This window comes from Natator depressus, chromosome 13 (genome assembly GCF_965152275.1).
Source record: "Natator depressus isolate rNatDep1 chromosome 13, rNatDep2.hap1, whole genome shotgun sequence".
NCBI lineage: Eukaryota > Metazoa > Chordata > Testudines > Cheloniidae > Natator > Natator depressus.
The window spans coordinates 15,912,558-15,934,056 of NC_134246.1; the positions used below are offsets into that span (position 1 = coordinate 15,912,558).

The following is a 21,499-nucleotide window of genomic DNA, read 5'->3' on the forward strand; positions in this document are numbered from 1 at the left end:
AGCCAGGAGATTTTTCAATCTGCAGTGGCTTTCCATTTTTAAGGAGGATTTTTTTTTAAGGATCAGGTGGATTCAGCTTTCTAAGGCAATTCGCTGAGCAAAACAGGCTTTCTGGCAGAAGAGTTTCTACAAGCTTTTCCAAGAGGGGAACGTTTTCCTGGCAAATATGACTATTACAAATTTTGGTTTTTCAGGTACTAGAGGTGGACTTCTCTGTTCTGGGCACATTTGGTCTTCCTTGTAAAAGGAAGTCAGTTCAGATCTGAGACCTGATGAGATTTCTGTATTCTTGGAGATGGGTGGTAGAATTCTGAGAGAACAGGTTTTTTTATATCCACTGGATTTCACTAGTAACCTTGACAGAAAGAGGGTTCAAGTGGTATGAAGATCTCTTAATTGTTCCTCCCACCCATAACTAGTACCAGTTTTCTTTACTTCATGCTCTTGGAGCAGGATATACTTTCTGTTAATTGGCATTCGCAGACTAATTTAGTATAGCTGATCTCCTTAGAAATGAAGCAGTTAACAATGCTTGGCATTCAAATGATTGTAATTAAGCTTCAAAATAAATGCCCTATTAACAAATAAAACTTACTCCTTTTTGACGTTTGTCTCGCTGCCTTACAGCAGACTCTACAGCAGTTGTTTTATGGTGTGAAAAAAAATTCTTTGCAGTCAGGACTAGATGCTCTTTAAATGAAATCTTAGATTCTAGAGAATATAACAAAATTTGCAGAAAATTTAATGCCCTCCAGTGTCTGCTGTCCTTACACATGTAACTCAGATAGTCATTGATTTTGTTAGAATCACGGTGTAAAGTTACTACTAAGATTTCATCTGTCTGGATCCAAATTCATTGTCAGTTTTGGTCAGTCAAATTCTACCCATGTCCTACTATGTTACTTCGTTTAGTCTTTGGTGTGTATGATGCAGACTGTGCAGACATCTAACTGTATGAAGAAGTTGCTGTAAAGTAGATATGTGCACCATATCTAGTGACTCTGTCAAGAACAGTATTGCTTTATTTCTTTTGATTCTTTTTATGGGAAAAAGCTGTTGGAGCCATGTGTAATTTCTTGATCAAATTCGGAGACTGCTCTTTCATCGTTTTTTGCCTTAATACAAGTGCAGTTAATGAGAACTCGGGGGTACAGAGAGAGAACAATTTCTTCAGTTTAAGCAAAGGATAACTTTGCTTTGCAAATATACATGCATTATAAGAACAATAACCTGTTCTCACTGTTGTATGAAATAGTATTGTAAGTCTGGTCTTCATTTTTTTTATTGCAGAATATTAGTATTGCAAATCATGTTTTCTGACTTCTTTGGCAGAGTGTGGGAGGGAAAGGGACTTCGGACTTTGTAGAACTCATTTTTTTTAGTGCATTCCTGTTCTGAAGGTACAGCTTCTCTTCTCTGTCCCATCCAATTTGAACTCCTCAAAAATGTTAGTGGTGATCTCTCTAGCCACATTTAATTTTTGAAAAATAAATGAAATGCCTCCTTGCATTCCAGCTAATGGTATTTCTTTAGAATCACAAATCTAAGGTCCATTACGAGCCAGGTTATGTAAAAAGGCTTTGCCTATAGGTGTTTCCTAGCAACTCTACCAAGAGAATGCATTGCAAATCAGAGTTTCCATTTCTTTTTAGGAATGTTAGGGTCACTTAATTCACTCAACCAAAGACTAAAAATAAGGGGGGAAATGAAGGTAATTGGGAAATTAGAAATGAGACACGACCCTACTAACCATTGGCTTTAGTCAACCAACTACTTAATTGGTTTTCAACCTGTAGTCTGTGGACCTCTGGGAGTCCACAGACGGTCTAAGATTTCCAAAGGGGTCCGCAAATGAAAAAAGATTGAAAACCACTGGTCTAGTTGAAATTCTTGCGTAATGGCAATTTTTCCAAGTGGAAAAAATAAGCTATCAGTCTTAGTCGTCTTTGAAAACAGTTACAGTAGAACTTTGCTAATTCTCACACTTTACAGTTCTTAAATGAGTGTCACTTCATTTCTTGGCCCTATTGGTATAAATTACAAGTCTACAATTTGAATAGCTCTTGGAAAATATTTATTTTTTAATATATCTGGCTCAAAGCTGAGCCATATTAGGAATTTTGCTTCAATGATGATATAAAAAATATAGTTATTGTCACATTACGTATCTTAAACACCTAGGACTTTTAGTTATGACTTCTGTTTCATCTGTGGAAGTAATTACATGTAATGCTACTTTTAATATTAAATATATTGCATGAGTTCTCAAATATATATACTATTACTATGTTTCATTCACAGAGCTCTACCTAGAGGGCAAATACCTATTTCCACTATGAAACATTACTTACCATTCTTTTTATGGGTTTATATCTTGGCCTAAGTTGCATAATCTTACAGCACCCAAAAATGTGCTAAGCATTTCACAATACAAATAAGAGGACACAGTCTCTGACCAAAAGAGTTTTAAAAACTGGGACACGATGCTACAAAAAGAGGGCAACCTGTACGTTGGGAGGTGGGTGGGGGGTGGCAGAGATGGGAGACTATCAAAATATTATGTGGCTATTCAGAAAAGCCTAATGCACAGCATAATGGTTCAAGATACTCTTATATTTTTAAAAATAGCTGAATGTTATGGTTACCTTTCTTGTGTGCGTCTTTGTAGAAGTGGGTCTTAAGGAGGGATCTGAAAGAGGAAAGGGCCTTGTGGACCAACTTGGAATTTACTTTAACAAGTAATAAATGAATCAAGGGTTTGAATGCAGACTTCTGTACAATAACTAGTTAGTTTGAATCAGTCTTGTAAAATAGTAATGAAAATTTACCAGCTGAGGCACAAAATTATTTTCCACACCTTTACCATGATTAAAAAAAATTGCAAAAGGGTGAATAGGATTCACTAAGGCTGACTTCAGTTATTTGAGCAATTAATTTTTGAATGGTCAGATTCCCTCTTAGTAACAGATACACTCCACTGAAAAAGATTTGTTACTTTAAATTACAAGTAAATTCATTGCTCGTGAAAGATGCTGGATTCACAACAGTGGGCAACTGAAATCCCCTGTTCAGAACAGGTACAGTACAGGCAATAATTCAGGATTCTCTCCGGGCTCTCACTCTCCTCTGCCCCTCCTCCCCCGGAGTGTCACAGCACAGTAGTGAAGGACTAGGAAACATGGTCCACTCAGTCCTTGGCTTCTAATCAAAGATGCCAGTAGCAATGCAGTTATTTTGGTCTGCATCTTGTTCTATGAGGAATGGACTAGGATAATCTAACTGGGTAATTATAATGGGAAAGGTTTTGATTTTAATGGGAGGCAATATTGCCTAGTTATTATAGGTTGGTTAGGGCACCCGTCTTCCATTCCCAACTTGGTAACTAAATTGTTGAAACCATCGATATGTCACTTAACCTCTTGGTCTCTATTTTCCTCAGTTGTAAAATAGATATACTTCAGGATGCTGTCACTAAATGTTCGTAAAGTGTTTTGAGATCTTAAAATTAAAGTGCTATGTAAGGGTGAAGTTTTAGTGTTGTTTTTTAAAAATAAATGTACCTTCTGAAAAGTAGCTGTGCATACATAAGTACTTTAGTGAAATTGTTTTAGTACTTTAGTCTCATTCAAATTTAAATCTTCTAAAGCTACATCAATAATCTTAACTTGTATAGCATTCAGTTGATCCACTTGAATTTACACAGTATCTATGTCAAACAAGTCATGATGTTTGTGGTAGTATTATTACTAGGGTTTTCTTTAAACGTGTTACTTAGAGGAAATTAAATACAAAAGTCTATTGAAATATCTTTGAATTTCCTTGTTTGTGGTTTGAAAATAGACCATTAGTATTATGTTTTCATTCTGTCCTTGTCATTCCATTGTTGCTAATACTCTTTACAAGTGAGTTAACTCTGTCATCCCTGAAACACTTTAAACACAGTAGAAATATTTATAGACAGGCAAACATCTTTACACTAAAAGAAAAGGAGGACTTGTGGCACCTTAGAGACTAACAAATTTATTTGAGCATAAGTTTTTGTGAGCTACAGCTCACTTCATCGGATGCATTCAGTGGAAAATACAGTGGGGAGATTTATATACACAGAGAACATGAAACAATGGGTGTTACCTGATCACTCTCCTTACAGTGTGTATGGTAAGGTGAGCTATTACCAGCAGGAGAGCAGGGGGGAGGGGGGGAGGAAGACCTTATGTTGTGATAATCAAGGTGGGCCATTTCCAGCAGTTGACGGGGGGAGGAAATAAGCATGGGGAAATAGTTTTACTTTGTGTAATGACCCATCCACTCCCAGTCTTTATTCAAGCCTAAGTTAATTGTATTGAGTTTGCAAATTAATTCCAATTCAGCATTCTCTCGTTGAAGTCTATTTTTGAAGTTTTTTTGTTGAATTGCCACTTTTAGGTTTGTAATCGAGTGACCAAAGAGATTAAAGTGTTCTCCGACTGGTTTTTGAATGTTATAATTCTTGATGTCTGATTTGTGTCCATTTATTTTTACGTAGAGACTGTCCAGTTTGGCCAATGTACATGGCAGAGGGGCATTGCTGGCACATGAAGGCATATATCACATTGGTAGATGTGCAGGTGAACGAGTCTCTGATAGTGTGGCTGATGTGATTAGGCCTTATGATGGTGTCCCCTGAATAGATATGTGGACACAGTTTGCAACGGGCTTTGTTGCAAGAATAGGTTCTTCAGACGTTCTTGTCAACTGCTGGAAATGGCCCACCTTGATTATCACTACAAATGTTTTTTTCCCCCCTGCTCTCCTGCTGGTAATAACTCACCTTACCTGATCACTCTCCTTACAGTGTGTATGGTAACACCCATTGTTTCATGTTCTCTGTGTATATAAATCTCCCCACTGTATTTTCCACTGAATGCATCCAATGAAGTGAGCTGTAGCTCACGAAAGCTTATGCTCAAATAAATTTGGTAGTCTCTAAGGTGCCACAAGTCCTCTTTTTCTTTTTGCGGATACAAACTAACACGGCTGCTACTCTGAAACCTATCTTTACACTAAATGTCCTTGCTTTTTTACCTTTTAATATAGTGGGTTATTTATATTAGTTTTTGAATGAAAATGTTTCCACTTCCCATGGTTTAGACACTTTTTTGAAATTTTACCATAGAGTTTTCTGCAAATTGGGTCTGGTTCCCGCATAATCTGTAAATTGTATTAATAGGAAACTTACATAGTGTGACAATCCACAGCTTTTTCTTGGGAGCCATTTTTGAATTAATTAAGAATGAGGCAGTTATTGGCTAGCAGCACTTGCTGCCAGTAATGTTTGCTGCTTGTGAAATTGATTTCAGTGACCTGCACTAGCACTTATATATTTGGAAACCTTGTCTAGTCTAGGTTTATTTTCTGAAAAACTTCACACCGTTGCTAATGCCAAATTCAGCTCCACCAGCAGTGTTGTTAACAATGGGAGCCCTAGTGTAGGCAAGGTGCTGGAGGCTGTCTGGACTTTGATTTAACAGCTGGTGCACCAGTGTAAATACCAGGACATTTTTCTGAAAAGGCCAATATGTAGACAGTCAAAAGAAGCAAACTTTGGAAGGAGTGTGTGGTGAGGGTTTGGGGGGAAGAGGGTTGTCAGATACCTAACTATAGTTCTGTAATCACAGTCCACACACATTTGTGGTTTACGAAAATGTCATTGTCAGTCTTGTTATAACTTAATAGAAATTGGTACTGATCTTATGATAGAATTAAAAGAGAACCTATTTCTTAAATAGTATTTTTGTAGGCGTCTTATTAATAAGGCTGCGATTTAGTCACGGAATCCATAACTTCGAAAGATCTCCGTGACCTCAGCCAGCACTGGTGGGGAGCTGCAGGGTCCCTGCCACCTGTGGAGGCAGGCAGCTGCCCGGCCTCTGTGGGTGGCAGTGGGGAGCCCCGCAGCTTCCCGATGCTGCTCCCTTGCCGCGCCCCCCCAACCCCCCCCCGGGGGCAGCAGGGAGGACCTGGCAACAGGGGGAATCCCCACTGGTCCCCTGCGGGCGGCAGTGGGAACCCATGCAGTTTGGAACCGCCAGCTGAGGGGGACCCTGGAGCTCCCAGCCCTCCTTCCTGCACACCCCCAGCTGCCCAGGCTACCCATTTTGTCACTGGTATTTTTAGTAAATGTTAGGGACAGGTCACGGACTTCTGTGAATTTTTTACTAAAAATATGTGTGACAAAAACTTAGCCTTACTTAGGAATCATCTCAAATTCCAGAGATGACACTTAAGTAAAGATGAGCAAGAGTTAAAACTATATCTACAGATGTATCAAAAGCCAAGTGACATGGTTAAAAATGACACTACTTTTTTTTAGTGGAGCTGGGATAGATTTTGGCCCTATGATGGGGTTATTAGTTTACAAGAGCAGAAATGTGTGTCATTCAAACAAAATAATATTTTATTGAATTGTTTTCCACTTAATCACACAGCGTATCTAGATAATAGCTACCAACAGTGAAACCTGCTAGCCCTCTAAAGTATTCCAGTCACAACAAACATTACTGTTACAGTTCACTGAAACAAGCTCTTCGCCTCTGATAATTCCTTAGTTCTTAAAAAAAAAAAAAAAAATGAAATTCTCTTTTCTTGAAAAAAAAGAAAAGGGTGGGGGTACACTTCCTTTAATCTCTAGTACCCAGAAAAGGTATCTATAATGTCTGAAGAAAAGAGACATTTTTCAGATTTCTACCACTTGTACGACTACCATCCTCCAGTGCAAATGCCCCATTGTTGTACTTCAGGATATGACTTAATGGTTGTGCAATCCTTTGCTGTTACAGTGATAGCAACAGCACATAAACTGAGGATTCCAGTATCCACAAACCTGCTGAGGCTGTGGATCTAACTGTTGCCTTGTGGGTTGGATGAGCTCTTAATTCTGGTTGTTAGGGAATTCAGGAATCTCTGTAGCTTCAAAAGTACCAAATTTAGCCTTTCCTTTTTACAGTTGATCTGAAAATTAGTTCATAAACTTTCCCAGCCAGTAACAGACAATGGAGTTAGAATTAATTTACAAATAGTTTCTCCCTTATTTACCTGTGACAACCTCAGTGTAGGGCGCTCTGTCTCCCCCTCAGTGTTTGATTGCCTCAAACTGCATTACTCTAGGTGGTTGGTGACCTCAGCAATTGTTGAAAGAGAAACATAGAACCCTGAAATGGACTCTAAGTAAAGTCTTCAGTGCACATTTTAATGGTAAAGAAGTCTGCTGACTACAGTCTTTACTGATATCTTTAATTGCTTGTCAACCACTCAAATCAAATCAAACTCAGATATATGGAAAATGGAGTAGCACTGAACCCAATGTGCTCAATATTCTGCACCAGAAACTTCTCTGTGAGAACAGAGGTTCTTTCCCTGACTCCGTATCACAATGTGGTGGTGATGTGATAGGGTTATTTTAAAAATTTTAAGTGTATCTAAGAGCGCAGTGTGGGCTACCCAAAATCTTGAGCGAAATGTCGTTGAACATGTAACCAGTTCACTTTCCTGCTGTTGGATATATAGCTAAGAAACCTGCTATAGGTTGATTTAAAAGAAGTCTCTCAAAAAAACAAAATTCTTTGGAGCCCTGATTTCTCAACTTCCAGATGAGCTAGTATCCATATGCACAAAAGAGTGGACTGAATTTGTAAGAGCTTTGACACAGTAGGTAAATTTTACACTAAATGGAAATTATTTTTTAAAGTTGTCCCCAGGTGCTGCTTGGTTCGATTTTTTTCTTTTCAGCAGTCATTGCATCAACTCTTCTGTTGAGTGTTCACTTTAAAGTTTGACAACATCTAGTTTTCACAGCCCACCTCATTTTAAGAACAAACCGGAGAGAAAATGTACTAGTTTTTCTTAAGAAATGGTGACAGCTCTTTATGTTCCATGATGTGGGTGAAGTAAGAATATATTACTGAGAATTAAAAATGCAGCTCTTCATGAGACCAAACATATTTTGACTTAAACTTCTTTTCCCCTTATTACTTTCTTTTTCAATAGAAACTATGTTCCAACTTCCTGTCAACAACCTTGGCAGTTTAAGAAAAGCCCGGAAAACTGTGAAAAAAATACTTAGTGATATTGGTTTGGAATACTGTAAAGAACATATAGAAGTAAGTATGACATCTGACTTAGCTTTCTGGTTTGAGTTGAGGCACTTGGATTCAATTTTCTGCTGAAATATTTATTATAGAGATTTCATAAAAACATTGTATTAGCTACCACCACATCAGATTTTTTTCGGGGTCCCTATACGTTTCTGATAGACCTTTAAGGACCTTCAGTTTTACCCCTTCACTTTACCTCAGGGGTTGTGACCTCCAGATGAGAATGAGTTCTGTGGGGTTCTGTTACAGAATTACTGCCATCTAGAAGAGTCATTCTTAAATGGTTACTAGGAGTTGCTGCTGAAGCAAGTCGCACACTTTTAAGCCTCATCTAAACTGGGATGTAAAGGTGTAGTGTTAGCTAATGTGCTTGGGCTTTAACTGTCTGGTTTGGCATGTGTTGAAGGCAGTGGGCTTTGTCTGTGCTAGACTTTTAAAATGTGTTAGCAGGTGCTAGCTGTTGTAGTAAAATGACACCTTTAAATCCTAGTCTAGACAAGGCCTTAGAGCCTGCTGTCCCAGGGGCCAAGAGATGAACTGAGATTTTTACAGGTATTTCAGTGCAGAACAATGGGTTACCATGTTAAGGACTGCCTTCTATAATGGCTTAAGTTGATATTTAAGACATATTCTGCTATTAATCTTACTGACAAACTTTAAGATATTGCTTATCAAAAACCTTTTTCCTGAAATGAATACCCTGTATGATCACCTTTCCACTCATCTGCTCTATGGCTCTTCAGCACCCTATAGGTAGTAGCCTTCTGCGTTTTGTTCTAGTTTTAAACTAGCTCCTCCTCTTCATGTTGTTGTTCCAGATAAAATGAGTGTTCATCCCTTTTTGTTTGGGGTCAATTACTTTGAATAAGTGTGGGTTGAATAATGGGCTTCCGGGTAAAATTTCCAAAGGAGTTTGAATCCAAATTTCAAAAGTGATTTAGGCCTGAGTCCCATTGGCTTTCAGTCACACTTTGGGATTAAGAGTACCTTAGGTGCTTTCAAAACTTGGGACTTAAGGTGCTTTTAAGAACTTCACCTAAGTCCCTATGCCAAAGTTTTTAAAAATAGAACCGGTTGTCCATCTTTAAACACACATCTGATTTTAAAAAAATACTCAACATTGATCTCAGTGGGAGCTGTCAGGTGCTGAACACTTTTGAAAATCTTGAAAGTCGGACTTGGACTGACTTCAGGATTTTATTTTTGAAAATCTTGGCCCTCGGTTATTTAGTGTCTTTGAGCCTGTACTTTTCAGAATTGCTTATTTGGAACCGCTAATTCTTTGGGAACCCACCTTTTTTGGTCAAGGGAAACTTTATTTGAAATAAATGTACAAGATGCATTTTTACAGTTTTCATGAGGGGAAATTTTCCCTTGGTTAATGATCTCTTGTACTACTTGTGGGTAGTTCTTGGTGGACACAGGGCTGTGTGGGTGTCTTCATGAGTTAATTAATGGGGAGCAATCGGTTTTTGTTTTTGATGTTTCTCTGTCTTCCCATCCACCCTTTTCCAGGATTTTAAGCAGTTTGAACCTAATGACTTTTATTTGAAAAACACTACATGGGAAGATGTAGGATTGTGGGATCCATCGCTTACAAAAAATCAGGTTAGTAATGGTTCCACAGAATCTCACCTCAGATCCTGAAGGCAGTAACTTTCAAATGGTGTTTTGCACAATTATACCAATTTCTTTTGTTGTATTTTACCAGTTTTAATGGTGGCTTTTATAATCTACTTAAAGGATTATTAGAAGGGTGCTTTTGTTGTACAAGTAATAATCCTAGTCTTGATTGGGTTAAACATGCTGAGGGCCAGTTATTTGAATGAGGAACTTCACTGTTGAGAAATTTTAAGCACCTGTTCTATTCTTTAGTTTAAGAAGAAGAAAAAAAAGTTGCCATCCTTGTTTTCCAGCTCAGCACAAACTCACCATCCCTCTAGTTAAAAGTATAACTATTTGTACAGACTGTTTCTACAAGATTTGCTTCACCTCTCCCTAATTCAGTTCCACCATCTGTTTTCATGATGAATTCAGAAAAATATTAAGTAGAATAAATCCAACTGCTGCTTTCTCCAGTCATAGCTTTCAGCTGTCTGCTACATCTCTGAGGACTTGGTGATAACCCATCTGTGTCAGAGCCTGTTCAGTTTAGGCACACAGTTAAATACAGCAGAATGGAGCGGCAGTGTTGTTGGATATCTTATTTATTCTTTTCTAGATGTTTCTGAATTGACTGTAAAGCTAAGGAGGTTTGAACTGAGCTAGGAGAAATGGAGGAAAAGAAATGTAACTGTGATAGTGACTTCTGTCTTATTCTACTGACTAAAGAAATTTAACAGAAGCCCTTCACTTTGGTTCTATGATAGCCTCTACTTTTAGTATAATATTTAATAAAATAAGCAGTGAAACAATGACAGGTGAACATTTCACTTATGAAATCAGGTGGTATAAGTATCAGGTATTGCTCACCTCTGGAAACAGGATGCTTATATTTGATGGATCACTGGTCTGGTATTTGTAAAACCAAACTTCCTTTATTGCTATGCGCCTGATGTGCATCAGTATGTTCTTCCTGCTTCTAATAAATTCAACAAAAAGATTTGTCACATCAAAGCAGACAACTCTTAATTCTGTGGCCTGTTTCCAGCAATGGCCAATATGTGAGGCTTCAGAAGGTGGCCAGAAATACACATAGCTCACTACTCACTTGTACAGAGGGGGAGAGTAATTCATTCCTTAACTTCAGGGGATGCACTTGCACCTTGAAGCTTCACTTGCATAGCTTCACTTGTATAGCTATGAATGTTGTTCATAGTTAATTCAATTGGTCATGTTTTATATTTAATGTTAAATTATTTTGAAATGCCAGGCTGACTTCAAAGATAGACACGAATCACGTACAGTTTAATTTCAGTTTGAAGTGTAACATTTGACACTGCATCAGAAACCCTTTCAAAGCTGCTACAATTTAGAGGGAGCAAGGGGTCTATGAAAAGCACTATGAAAGAGCTAGGTGGTATTATATAAAAGAGTAGAATTTTTCAAAAGCCTTTTTTCTTTTTTTTTTTTTTCCCCCTGATCCATGGTGAGTTTTGAAAAATTTACAGTTTAGCTTTGGTCAGTAGAAAAAGTTGGTTGCTTGTAGCTCTACTTCTCAAGTATCGCCGATAGGATGATTATATTATCTAAATTAAACATTACAGTTAAATAATGCCTTTTGGGATCTGATTTATGTTTCATGAAGAGTATTCCTTCTGCTTCATTCCAAATTCGCAAAATAACTTCTGCATCATAGTTTGCATGTTCATCCCCCACTGCCTATGTTACATTGTTTCAGTTGTGCCCTGATTAATGTTGCTTTAATCTGTGTGGAAGCAACAGGACTGAGGAGCTAAACTGCTCAGTTCTGCTCCATTCTCAAAAGTGAGTAAGATACTATAATACAAAAGGAGGCACTAGGCTTGTATGGCTATGACACTAGAAGTGGCAGTTAAAAATATCTATTTCAAAATACTGCACCAATTTAGAAAGCTTTTAAGGACAGTATTAAAAGAAAATTGTTAATTGTTGCTAATGACTGGATTAAAGCACATTGAAATATCTAAAAATATCATTTTGTGAAATACTTTGATCTGAAGTGACCTTTTTTGGCCTGAAAGCCTCATTCTGTGAGCTTGCCAACGAATAGTACATTACCGTTTTTAACAGCCAAGCTCACATCTTCTGGCAAAAGATGTTGGTAAAGTCTCTGTTCCATGCAACCTGACAGGCAGCATTGTTTCCATTCCCTTACTAAAAAAGAGCGATTTCTTTATGAATTAACCATAAACATGACACACTGGGCTATGCTTTCAAAGTGACCTCTAAATTGGCACTTTTCATTTTACATCTGCAGTCTGGTAATTAAACTTCTAATTACCTGATTTATAGGCCAAAAAATGTGAATGCCAAATTAATGGCAGATTTGAAGCTGGTCTAACCCATTGTAATGGTCTCTGAGATGAGCTGAAATTCCACATTGTCCATGTTGCTAGTGCAAAATGTCTTGTTAAAAAAAATGTGTTTTTTGATATCTAGTTTTTGTTTTGTTCTTTGTTTTAAGGACTATCGGACGAAACCCTTTTGCTGCAGTGCATGTCCATTTTCGTCGAAGTTCTTTTCAGCCTATAAAAGTCACTTCCGGAATGTTCATAGTGAAGATTTTGAAAATAGGATTCTTCTTAATTGTCCCTACTGTACTTTCAATGCGGACAAAAAGACTTTGGAAACGCACATTAAAATATTTCATGCTCCAAATGCCAATACACCGAGTGGAGGCATCAGCACTTTTAAAGATAAAAACAAACATGATAGCCTTAAACCTAAGCAGGCTGACAGTGTAGAACAAGCTGTTTATTATTGTAAGAAGTGCACTTACCGAGATCCTCTATATGAAATAGTTAGAAAGCACATTTACAGGGAACATTTTCAGCATGTTGCTGCACCTTATGTAGCAAAGGCAGGTGAAAAGTCACTCAACGGTGCAGTTCCCTTAAGTTCCAGTACCCGAGAGGAGGGTAGTATTCACTGCAAACGATGCCTTTTTATGCCGAAGTCGTATGAAGCTTTAGTACAGCATGTTATTGAAGACCATGAACGTATAGGATATCAGGTTACAGCAATGATAGGGCACACTAATGTAGTGGTTCCAAGATCCAAACCTTTGATGCTAATAGCTCCAAAACCACAGGATAAAAAGCCTATGGGACTGCCTCAAAGGATGGGTCCCCTTTCCCCTGGGAATGTCCGATCTCTTCCATCACAGCAGATGATGAATCGACTTACTATACCAAAGCCTACATTAAATTCCGCAGGAGTGAATATGATGTCAAATGTTCACCTACAACAGAACAATTATGGAGTCAAATCAGTACCACCAAGTTATGTTGGACAGCCGGGGGGAAGGCTAAACTTAAGTGGTAATGCACCAGTTTCTATTCCACAACAGTCTCAAACAATGAAACAGTTTTCACCTAGTGGAAATGGAAGGCCTTATACCCTTGGAGGGGAGCAGAGATCTCAGACTCCAGCAAGGTACTCTCTTCAGTCTGCCAATTCATCTTCTCTTTCATCAGCCCAGTTGAAACAAACGTCATTATCTCAGTCTCAGGCAGCATCAAGAGTATTAGGTCAGTCTGGCTCAAAGCCTCCTGTGGCTGCTACAGGTCCTTCTGCTGTCAATACTTCATCGACACAAAAATGGAAAATTTGTACAATCTGTAATGAGCTGTTTCCTGAAAACGTGTACAGTGTTCACTTTGAAAAGGAGCACAAGGCTGAAAAGGTGCCTGCAGTAGCTAACTATATAATGAAAATACACAATTTCACTAGCAAATGTTTATACTGTAATCGCTATTTACCCACTGATACGTTGCTTAATCATATGTTAATCCATGGACTGTCTTGTCCATACTGCCGTTCAACTTTCAATGATGTTGAAAAGATGGCTGCTCATATGCGAATGGTTCATGTTGATGAAGAAATGGGACCTAAAACTGATTCCACTTTAACCTTTGATTTGACATTGCAGCAGGGTAGTCACACTAATATACATCTACTTGTAACCACCTACAATCTGAGAGATGCCCCTGCTGAATCTGTAGCTTATCATGCTCAGAATACTCCTCCCGTTCCTCCAAAACCACAGCCGAAAATCCAGGAGAAGGCAGATATACCTGTGAAAAGTTCTCCTCAAGCAGCAGTCCCCTACAAAAAAGATGTGGGTAAAACACTCTGCCCTCTCTGCTTTTCAATCCTAAAAGGACCTATATCTGATGCACTCGCACATCACTTAAGGGAGAGGCATCAAGTTATTCAAACAGTTCATCCAGTTGAGAAAAAGCTAACATATAAATGCATTCATTGTCTTGGTGTGTATACCAGTAATATGACTGCCTCAACTATAACGCTACACCTTGTTCATTGCAGAGGGGTTGGGAAGACCCAAAACGGCCAAGACAAAGCTAATGCGCCATCTCGACTAAATCAGTCTCCAGCTGTAGCACCTGTGAAACGTACTTATGAACACATGGAATTCTCTCTGATGAAGAAAAGAAAAATGGATGATGATGACTCGCCATCTGCCTTTGAAGAGAAGCCTGAAGAACCTGTAGTTTTAGCTTTAGACCCTAAAGGTCATGAAGATGATTCTTATGAAGCCAGAAAAACATTTCTTACGAAATATTTCAATAAGCAACCGTATCCCAGTAGGAGAGAAATTGAAAAGTTGGCTGCCAGTTTATGGCTATGGAAATCAGATATTGCTTCACATTTTAGCAACAAAAGAAAGAAATGTGTTAGAGATTGTGAAAAGTACAAGCCTGGTGTGCTACTTGGTTTTAACATGAAAGAATTAAACAAAGTTAAACACGAAATGGATTTTGATGCTGAATGGCTGTTTGAAAATCATGATGAAAAGAATTCCAGAGTCAATGCTAGTAAAACTGTTGATAAAAAAATAAACCTAGAAAAAGATGAGGAAAGTTCTTCAGACAGTTACGAAAATATAGAAGAGGAATCTAATGAAAGCAATAGTCCATTTGGTCAACCAATTTCAGATGTTGGTCGTAAAACTTCTATTGATAGCATAATAGAGAATCCTGAAGACAGCATATCCAAGGAGACAGCTGATGAAAATCCCTTACAGTCTCCAGAGAAATCAGACCAAAAACAGGAGGAAGGCTCAAAATATGAAGAGATTCACTCTGCCAAGGAACCAATTAAACTGGTAGGTGATGCCTCAGATAGTGAAGGTGATCAAGAAGATCAAGATGATGCTGCTGAATGGAAAGATGGAGCTTCGCAGTCTGAAAGTGGACCTGGCTCTCAGCAAGTTTCTGACTTTGAAGACAATACATCAGAGGTGAAACCAGAAGTTTGGACAGATGAATCATCCCAGAGTGAAGATGCTGGTAGTAGTAAACCAGCTGCAGAAATAAAAGGGGTTGCATCTGAAAGTGATGAGGAGCAATCAAAATGGAAGAATAGTTCCTATGGAAAAGTAGAAGAGTTTTGGTCTAAGGACCAGTCACAATGGAAAAATGCATCAGAAATTGAGGAGAGTTTGTCAAATCAGCAGATGGAATGGCAGAATAGCACAATTGACAGCGAAGATGGAGATCAGTTTGACAATGTGACTGATGGTGTAGCAGAACCAATGCATAGCAGCTTAACTGGTGTAGAGTTGAGTAGCCAGCAAGCATAAGCTGCTCAATTCAGAAGCATGAGTAAATATGCTTCAATCTACAACTGTCTAAATACTTTCATTTCAATATGACTGCTGAGCTTAATTCTAACTGGTACTGCCTTTTGAGTGCTAGGTCATCTGGCTAGTGGTTGATGTGGCCACTATTATTCCAGTGGTTATTCCTAAGTATGCTGTTGGCTAAATTTGCTTGAGAATACCTACTGTGATGAGCACAGTAACTTAATGTGAAAACAGATAAGCTGGTGGCTCCAGAATGCACACAAAGAAAAGCAGAGGTTTTCTTTATCTGCATTTTCAACATTTATTTCACTCTTCGATATGTTCAGTTGTATGTCTTTTTAAACATTACCCTTTTTCACATGGTAGTATAGGGCCAACATGAGCTACCAGTTCAATGTGTATAGTAGACTATGGGGAAATTGATTTTTTTTCATGTATCATTCTGAATAGTTGAAATGTATATTTGTACAGTCTTTTAGACCTATTCAAGTGAAGCTTATGAAATTGTTCTTGTGTACCCATCATAGATTTGTTTCTCTTTTTTAGTGTTGCCCTGCTGTGTAATAAATGCTGTATCTAGTTTACCTAGCAAAAGCTTGAAACTGCTATAGTATGAATTTTGACAAACTTAGTTTTTGCACATAACCTTGTACAATCTCAAAACTGAGGCCAGCAACATAAAAAATTATATCTGGACTCTATTGTATTATAGAATTTTCTTGTTCTGAATATCCTTGACATTACAACTGATGACAAATGTATTTCAGAGCCATTTTCTGAAATCTTTTAAGCTAAAAAAGAAAAAATCACATGCAAGAAACAAGTTTGCAGCTACTAATTTTGACACCTTTTAGATCTGTATAAAAGTGTATTGTGTTGAAGCAGCATACAGAAATAAAAATGCTGCATTTTGGATATTTAGTTTTATCTTTAGTTAACACCAACAAGGTGTTGTATTCATTTATACCATCTAATATATGACACACTGTTGTAGTATGTATAATTTTGTGATCTTTATTTCCCTTTGTATTCTTCATTTAAGCATCTAAATAAATTGCTGTATTGTGCTTAATGTAAACATTTGCTTTATTACTAGTGCCATATCGCTGTTTGGTAAATTGTGCTTCATTACATTGACCCCTGTAGAAAGAAGCTCTGGGGATTTGCTATGGCAAGTTTGTGTGGTGCTGTTTCAGATCTACTGATTGCTTATGGGAAAATTTAAAACATTTTCTATTTAAGATCAACTTAACCAGTAAGTTAATAGCTTTCACCTTCCTCCTTTACTTATTACTAGGAACAGGAGCATATAAATAGACTTGCATTGCTTCACTAGTTCCATAAGCTTCAGGATCTAAAGGCACCACCATAGTCATGTTTTTTCATTTCTTGTTCTTAGTAATCAATTAAGTTAAAGTTCAAGCATACTGGAAGAATCTTTTCTACCTAGAATCTTTCAAGCTTTTTATATATTTGGAAGTGTGGGTAGTGGGGAAGGTACTGACTACTTAAAACACAGATTTTTCTGTTATATGGAATACTCCCTTGGAAAAATGCAATTGTTTAGTTTTTCAGAAACCGAATAAATCCCATATACAAATGGCACAGTTTAGTAGTTAATGTTAGTCATTTTGATTGGTGGGGGTCAAACCAGTCTTCCAGTAGTATGGCAAGAACATACTGTAACAAAGATTTGCCTCTTGTCCTCAGAATGCATTCATGTAATCTTTCCTTGAAAAATCCAGATGTGCTTAGAGCAAGACTTTTGCATATCAGAGCAAATGAAAGCTTGATTTGCTGAAAGTATATATCCTAAAATATTGTGGTTTTGAATTTCTTGTACCTTTTCAGAGTTTTATATGTTAACCCAGAAAGGGTATGATCAGGATATATTGGCAGACTTTACAACCAGTGATAGATAGCAGATGAAAGTTAGTTAGGATATGATATGATGTGCCTAGGAAACAAAAGTCATCACTGTTTTACTAATAGGTTAAGCTATCTACAGTTTTTCTGTGTGGAAGCTTTTCACAGTAGTGTAACTAAAGGAAATATTTTTAAATCCCCATTATGAAATGGATCTGAAGTTTGAAAGCATCTTGGGCAGAAATTTGAGTATATCTACATAATAAACAGGTAGGTCTAGAAAAGGACTGGTGTAACAAATAAGTGAGCCATGCAAGCCTACGCTGAAATTATTAATATGGTCTATGTATTTAAAATGTATTATACCCCTTCCCCAATTTTTGGTCACACTGACTTCTTAGGGGATGTCTACACTACAATAAAACATCTGTGGCTAACATAGGGTCAGCTGACCCAGGCTTGCAGAACTATACCATTACAGTGTAGATGGTTGGGCTGAAGTCTGGCTCTGGGACCTGGTGCCTAGGTGTCTGCACTGCAGTTTTGTAGCCCTACAGCCTAAGCACCACAACCCTGAGTCAGCTGTATTTTTATTGCTATGTAGACATCCTCTTAGCTTCACAGAGTGAGCTTTCACATGGATGATTGGTCGATCAATAGAAGCGGAAGTGATGACTGTTTCAAAGCAAAGACTTTTGATTGGATAATGGGTGGTGCAGGTTTTCTCATTTTCTCTTTCCCTTCCAAGGTACCACTATGCACAAGAGGCTGCAGTTAAGTTTGTTCCCATTGGCTCCAGCAGGAACAAACAGGCAGGATAGATATTTTTAAAGATGATTAGTGGACTGGATATTTTGTTTATTTTTAAACAGGTTGACAGTACCTCTTTTGAGTTTCATATTCTCTTCAGTTGGTTTCAGACAGGTTCCATGATACGTATCTTCTGAACGTATTCACCACACTTAGGGCTTGTCTACACTGCCCGCCGGATCAGCGGGCAGCGATCGATCCAGCAGGGGTCAATTTATCGCGTCTCGTATAGATGCGATAAATCGACCGCTGAGGGCTCTCCTGTCAACTTAAGTACTCCACCAGAACGAGGAGTGAAAGCAGAGCCGACGGGAGAGCGTCAGCTGTTGACTTAGCGCTGTAAGTAGATCTAAGTATGTCGACTTCAGCTATGCTATTCATGTAGCTGAAGTTGCGTGTCTTAGATTGACGCCGCGCGGTAGTGTAGACCAGCCCTGAGTGATGCAGTCGGTTTAACTGATTCATCTTTAATGTGTGAGTCTAAGCTGATGTCCATTTAAATAAGAATTTATAGGTAGCAGGCTTGAAGATCTGAGGCAGCCTCCTCATCTGAGTTGCCATTTCTAGTCATCCAAGGGTGACTATAAATATGAAATATTTAGAATGGCTCCATTTGCAGCTCTGTAGTATAGCTAACTGTTTGTAGTGATAAGATAAAACCCCTTTATTCAAAACTGTATGACTTGACTTATCAAAAGGTATAGTAATGATTTGTTAGCTTTAGCAGAGAGCGGGACATTGATACTTACCTCTTAATGATTGTCATTCCAATGCTCTGTAAAAAATTGTATTTGTTTGACCGGTCAGAGAGGAGGGGGAAACCTAAAGGCAACTCTTAAGACATTAGGAGACAGTTGAAGCTGATCTCAAGATTTTTGTTCTTTACAAGGTTTTACTCATCTTTGAGAAATCTAAAGGCAGGGGGAATGGACCAATAAAATTATTAGAGAGCAATGTTCAAAATGGACGTAAGTTAATTCTACTGGAGCTAGCAAATTATATTTAAAAAAAATAAAAAATGCTGTCACAGTGTGGCAGAATGTTACTTACTAACATTACAGCTTTGCTTGCAGAGCAGCCATGTTGAGAGGCTGATACTTGAAAGTGAACTCTGCCGACTGGGATCCCAGGAAGGAAAGGGGACGAGAGAGCTCCGTGACTATCTTAGTACCACCTCAGTCTGTCCATGAATCTGCCCAAGCTTTATCCCCACCAGAGGGGTTTGGAAAGATCACTAAGACACTTCTCCAAAGGGTCAACCTAACGATTTCTAGTTTTGATTCTTAAACAGGTTACGTTTATTTTTCCCCTAAAACAACTCACTGTTTAGATGCAATTTTAAGAAGTGTCTGCGCTGATGTAGTATGTTAATGAGTGCAAACAGAAGATGTCTGATACAAGGCTGAATAACTTGGAATCTAGTAAGAGCAGGTACAACGCCTAAGTTTACTTTTGACCAGTACTTGTCCTATTTGTGGTTGAATAATTAGTAATGAAATAGAAACCAGTGATTTTGGGGCCACTAGCAATTTGTATGGCCCCTTAATATTCCACTTCTGCTTGTGTTCATGTATGTGTGTAATATCTCTCATTTTTTTTGAAGATCTCTACATGGGGCACTGATCTACATTGAGCCCACATTAAAAATGTATTGAAGAGGGGCTATAAAAGTTAGTTTTTAACTCCCTCTCCCTGGAGTGGGGTTTGTTGACCGGAACTGAACCATTCTTTTCCAGCAGAGAAGTGTGGGCTACACTTAAGTGTCTTCCATTAATGGCACATTTGCCAGTCTTCATACATTTTTTTCCTTTGAGTGTTGTGCATTAAACTTTTTAAGTATCTCTCTAGTTTCACAAGTGCAAACTGAACACTTTTTTTATATGCTGTTTCAGAAATGTATGAACTTCTTTAACAGGCTATTAATACCACTGAAAGCTTAGACAAGATTTAATGCTCACATTCATTGTGATTCTTGGCTTTTCACTTAATCATAGACCAGTGAGGTTATAGGTGCATATTTGGAGATTTAAGATTTCATTTGCGCTAAATTAACTTTGAGAGGAATTGCTATAGTATGCATAATAGCTTCCTAGCAATGTGATGTACCATAACACCCACCCATTCACCCCAGTATTTGCTTGTTCATGCTGGAAACTGTACTGACTTGCTGATGGTGTATATAGTGGGGTAGCATGGCTAAAGCAAAACTCACTTGCAACTGCAGAAAGTTGAACTTTGGGCATGGAAGTATTCTAGAGCCCCACTCTTGTTCAAAGTGCAGCATATACCAGAGGTCATAGGAAAGTTATTTTAAATATTTTACCTACTATTTATTTGTAACATCCAAATCTTCTAACAGATTAGAGAGAAATCTCTCGTTTATTTAGTGTACACTTGATAGCTTAAACAGACTAAAGTGCTAACTGGACAGGATGAACGGTGACTGTTTTCCCAGTTCATACAGGTCTTGCATACAGCAGCTGGGCAGGTTGTGTTTTTTTTAAACAAAAAAACAGTAGGAGAGTGATTATTTTCTTTTTAAAGAGAGTGGCAAACTTAAGGCACATGCAGTACTTGAAACTACTAAATGATGTTTGGTAAATTGAATGTTTCCCTTTAAAGTAGAAGGACCAAATCTTAGTCCCATTATATTAGTGGAAAGCTTGCCCTTGATTGGAGAGTAGGAGACAAGGATTTGTCCTGATGAAAATAGGACTAGAGCAGCCTTAATATTAAGCTGTTACTTGACAGGGGGCACTACATAAGGATGCAGTCACTACAGGGGTGGGTAGGTGAGAAATAATTACTTATCTTCAGATTTTGGGCTTGTCTTTTAGTGCAGAATAAACTAGCGTGTGAACTTAAAGTACAATAACTATTCTCTACTAACTCCCTGTGTGTGGGACACTTATTGCCCACTAAGAGGGCCTTTGTGCAATTTGGCTTAATCCACAAATCACAGGCCCTTATGGTGCGTGACAGGACATTTCCTGAAAGAGGTCTTTATGACCTGCCAACATAATCTTACTAACAAGTGTGTGCTAAAATGAAAAGGGAAAACTATGTGAAAAAACTTGAACTTCTACTGTCTTCTCTCTACAAAAGATGTTACCTATGATGGCCTATAAAATAGGCTAAACTCTAGTGATCCGGTATCTTATTTCAAGTCAGGCTTTTGCTATTACAGCAGTAAATACAGCTATGATTGGCATTTGGAACACAATTTTGTATATTGTGGATGTTGGGACTTAACTCATACAATTAGTGTGTAACTATAATACTCTAATTGTGAATTAAATTGTTTGACCCTTTAACTCATCTTTGAAACAGAGCATAGGTATCTGAATATCTTCTTGTAGCAAGCATCTAAAAAAATTACTCGTTATCAGATTTAATAGGCAATATGTTTAAGGTAATGTGAATTTTTTCATACCCTAACTAG

The 21,499-nt window shown here is 38.0% G+C and overlaps 1 protein-coding gene across 3 annotated transcripts in view; it reads left to right on the forward strand.

Moving 5' to 3' along the window:
* The window catches only part of ADNP (activity dependent neuroprotector homeobox), a 43,451-nt gene extending 27,031 nt beyond the window's left edge, over positions 1-16,420 (forward strand). For all 3 annotated transcript variants that reach the window (XM_074969992.1, XM_074969993.1, XM_074969991.1), the window contains 3 exons: positions 8,026-8,138; positions 9,648-9,740; positions 12,238-16,420. In XM_074969992.1, coding sequence (XP_074826093.1) covers positions 8,026-8,138; positions 9,648-9,740; positions 12,238-15,378 — 3,347 coding nt within the window. In that variant the 3' untranslated portion in view covers positions 15,379-16,420. The remainder of the gene's footprint in view (positions 1-8,025; positions 8,139-9,647; positions 9,741-12,237) is intronic.
* Positions 16,421-21,499: the final 5,079 nt, after the last annotated feature.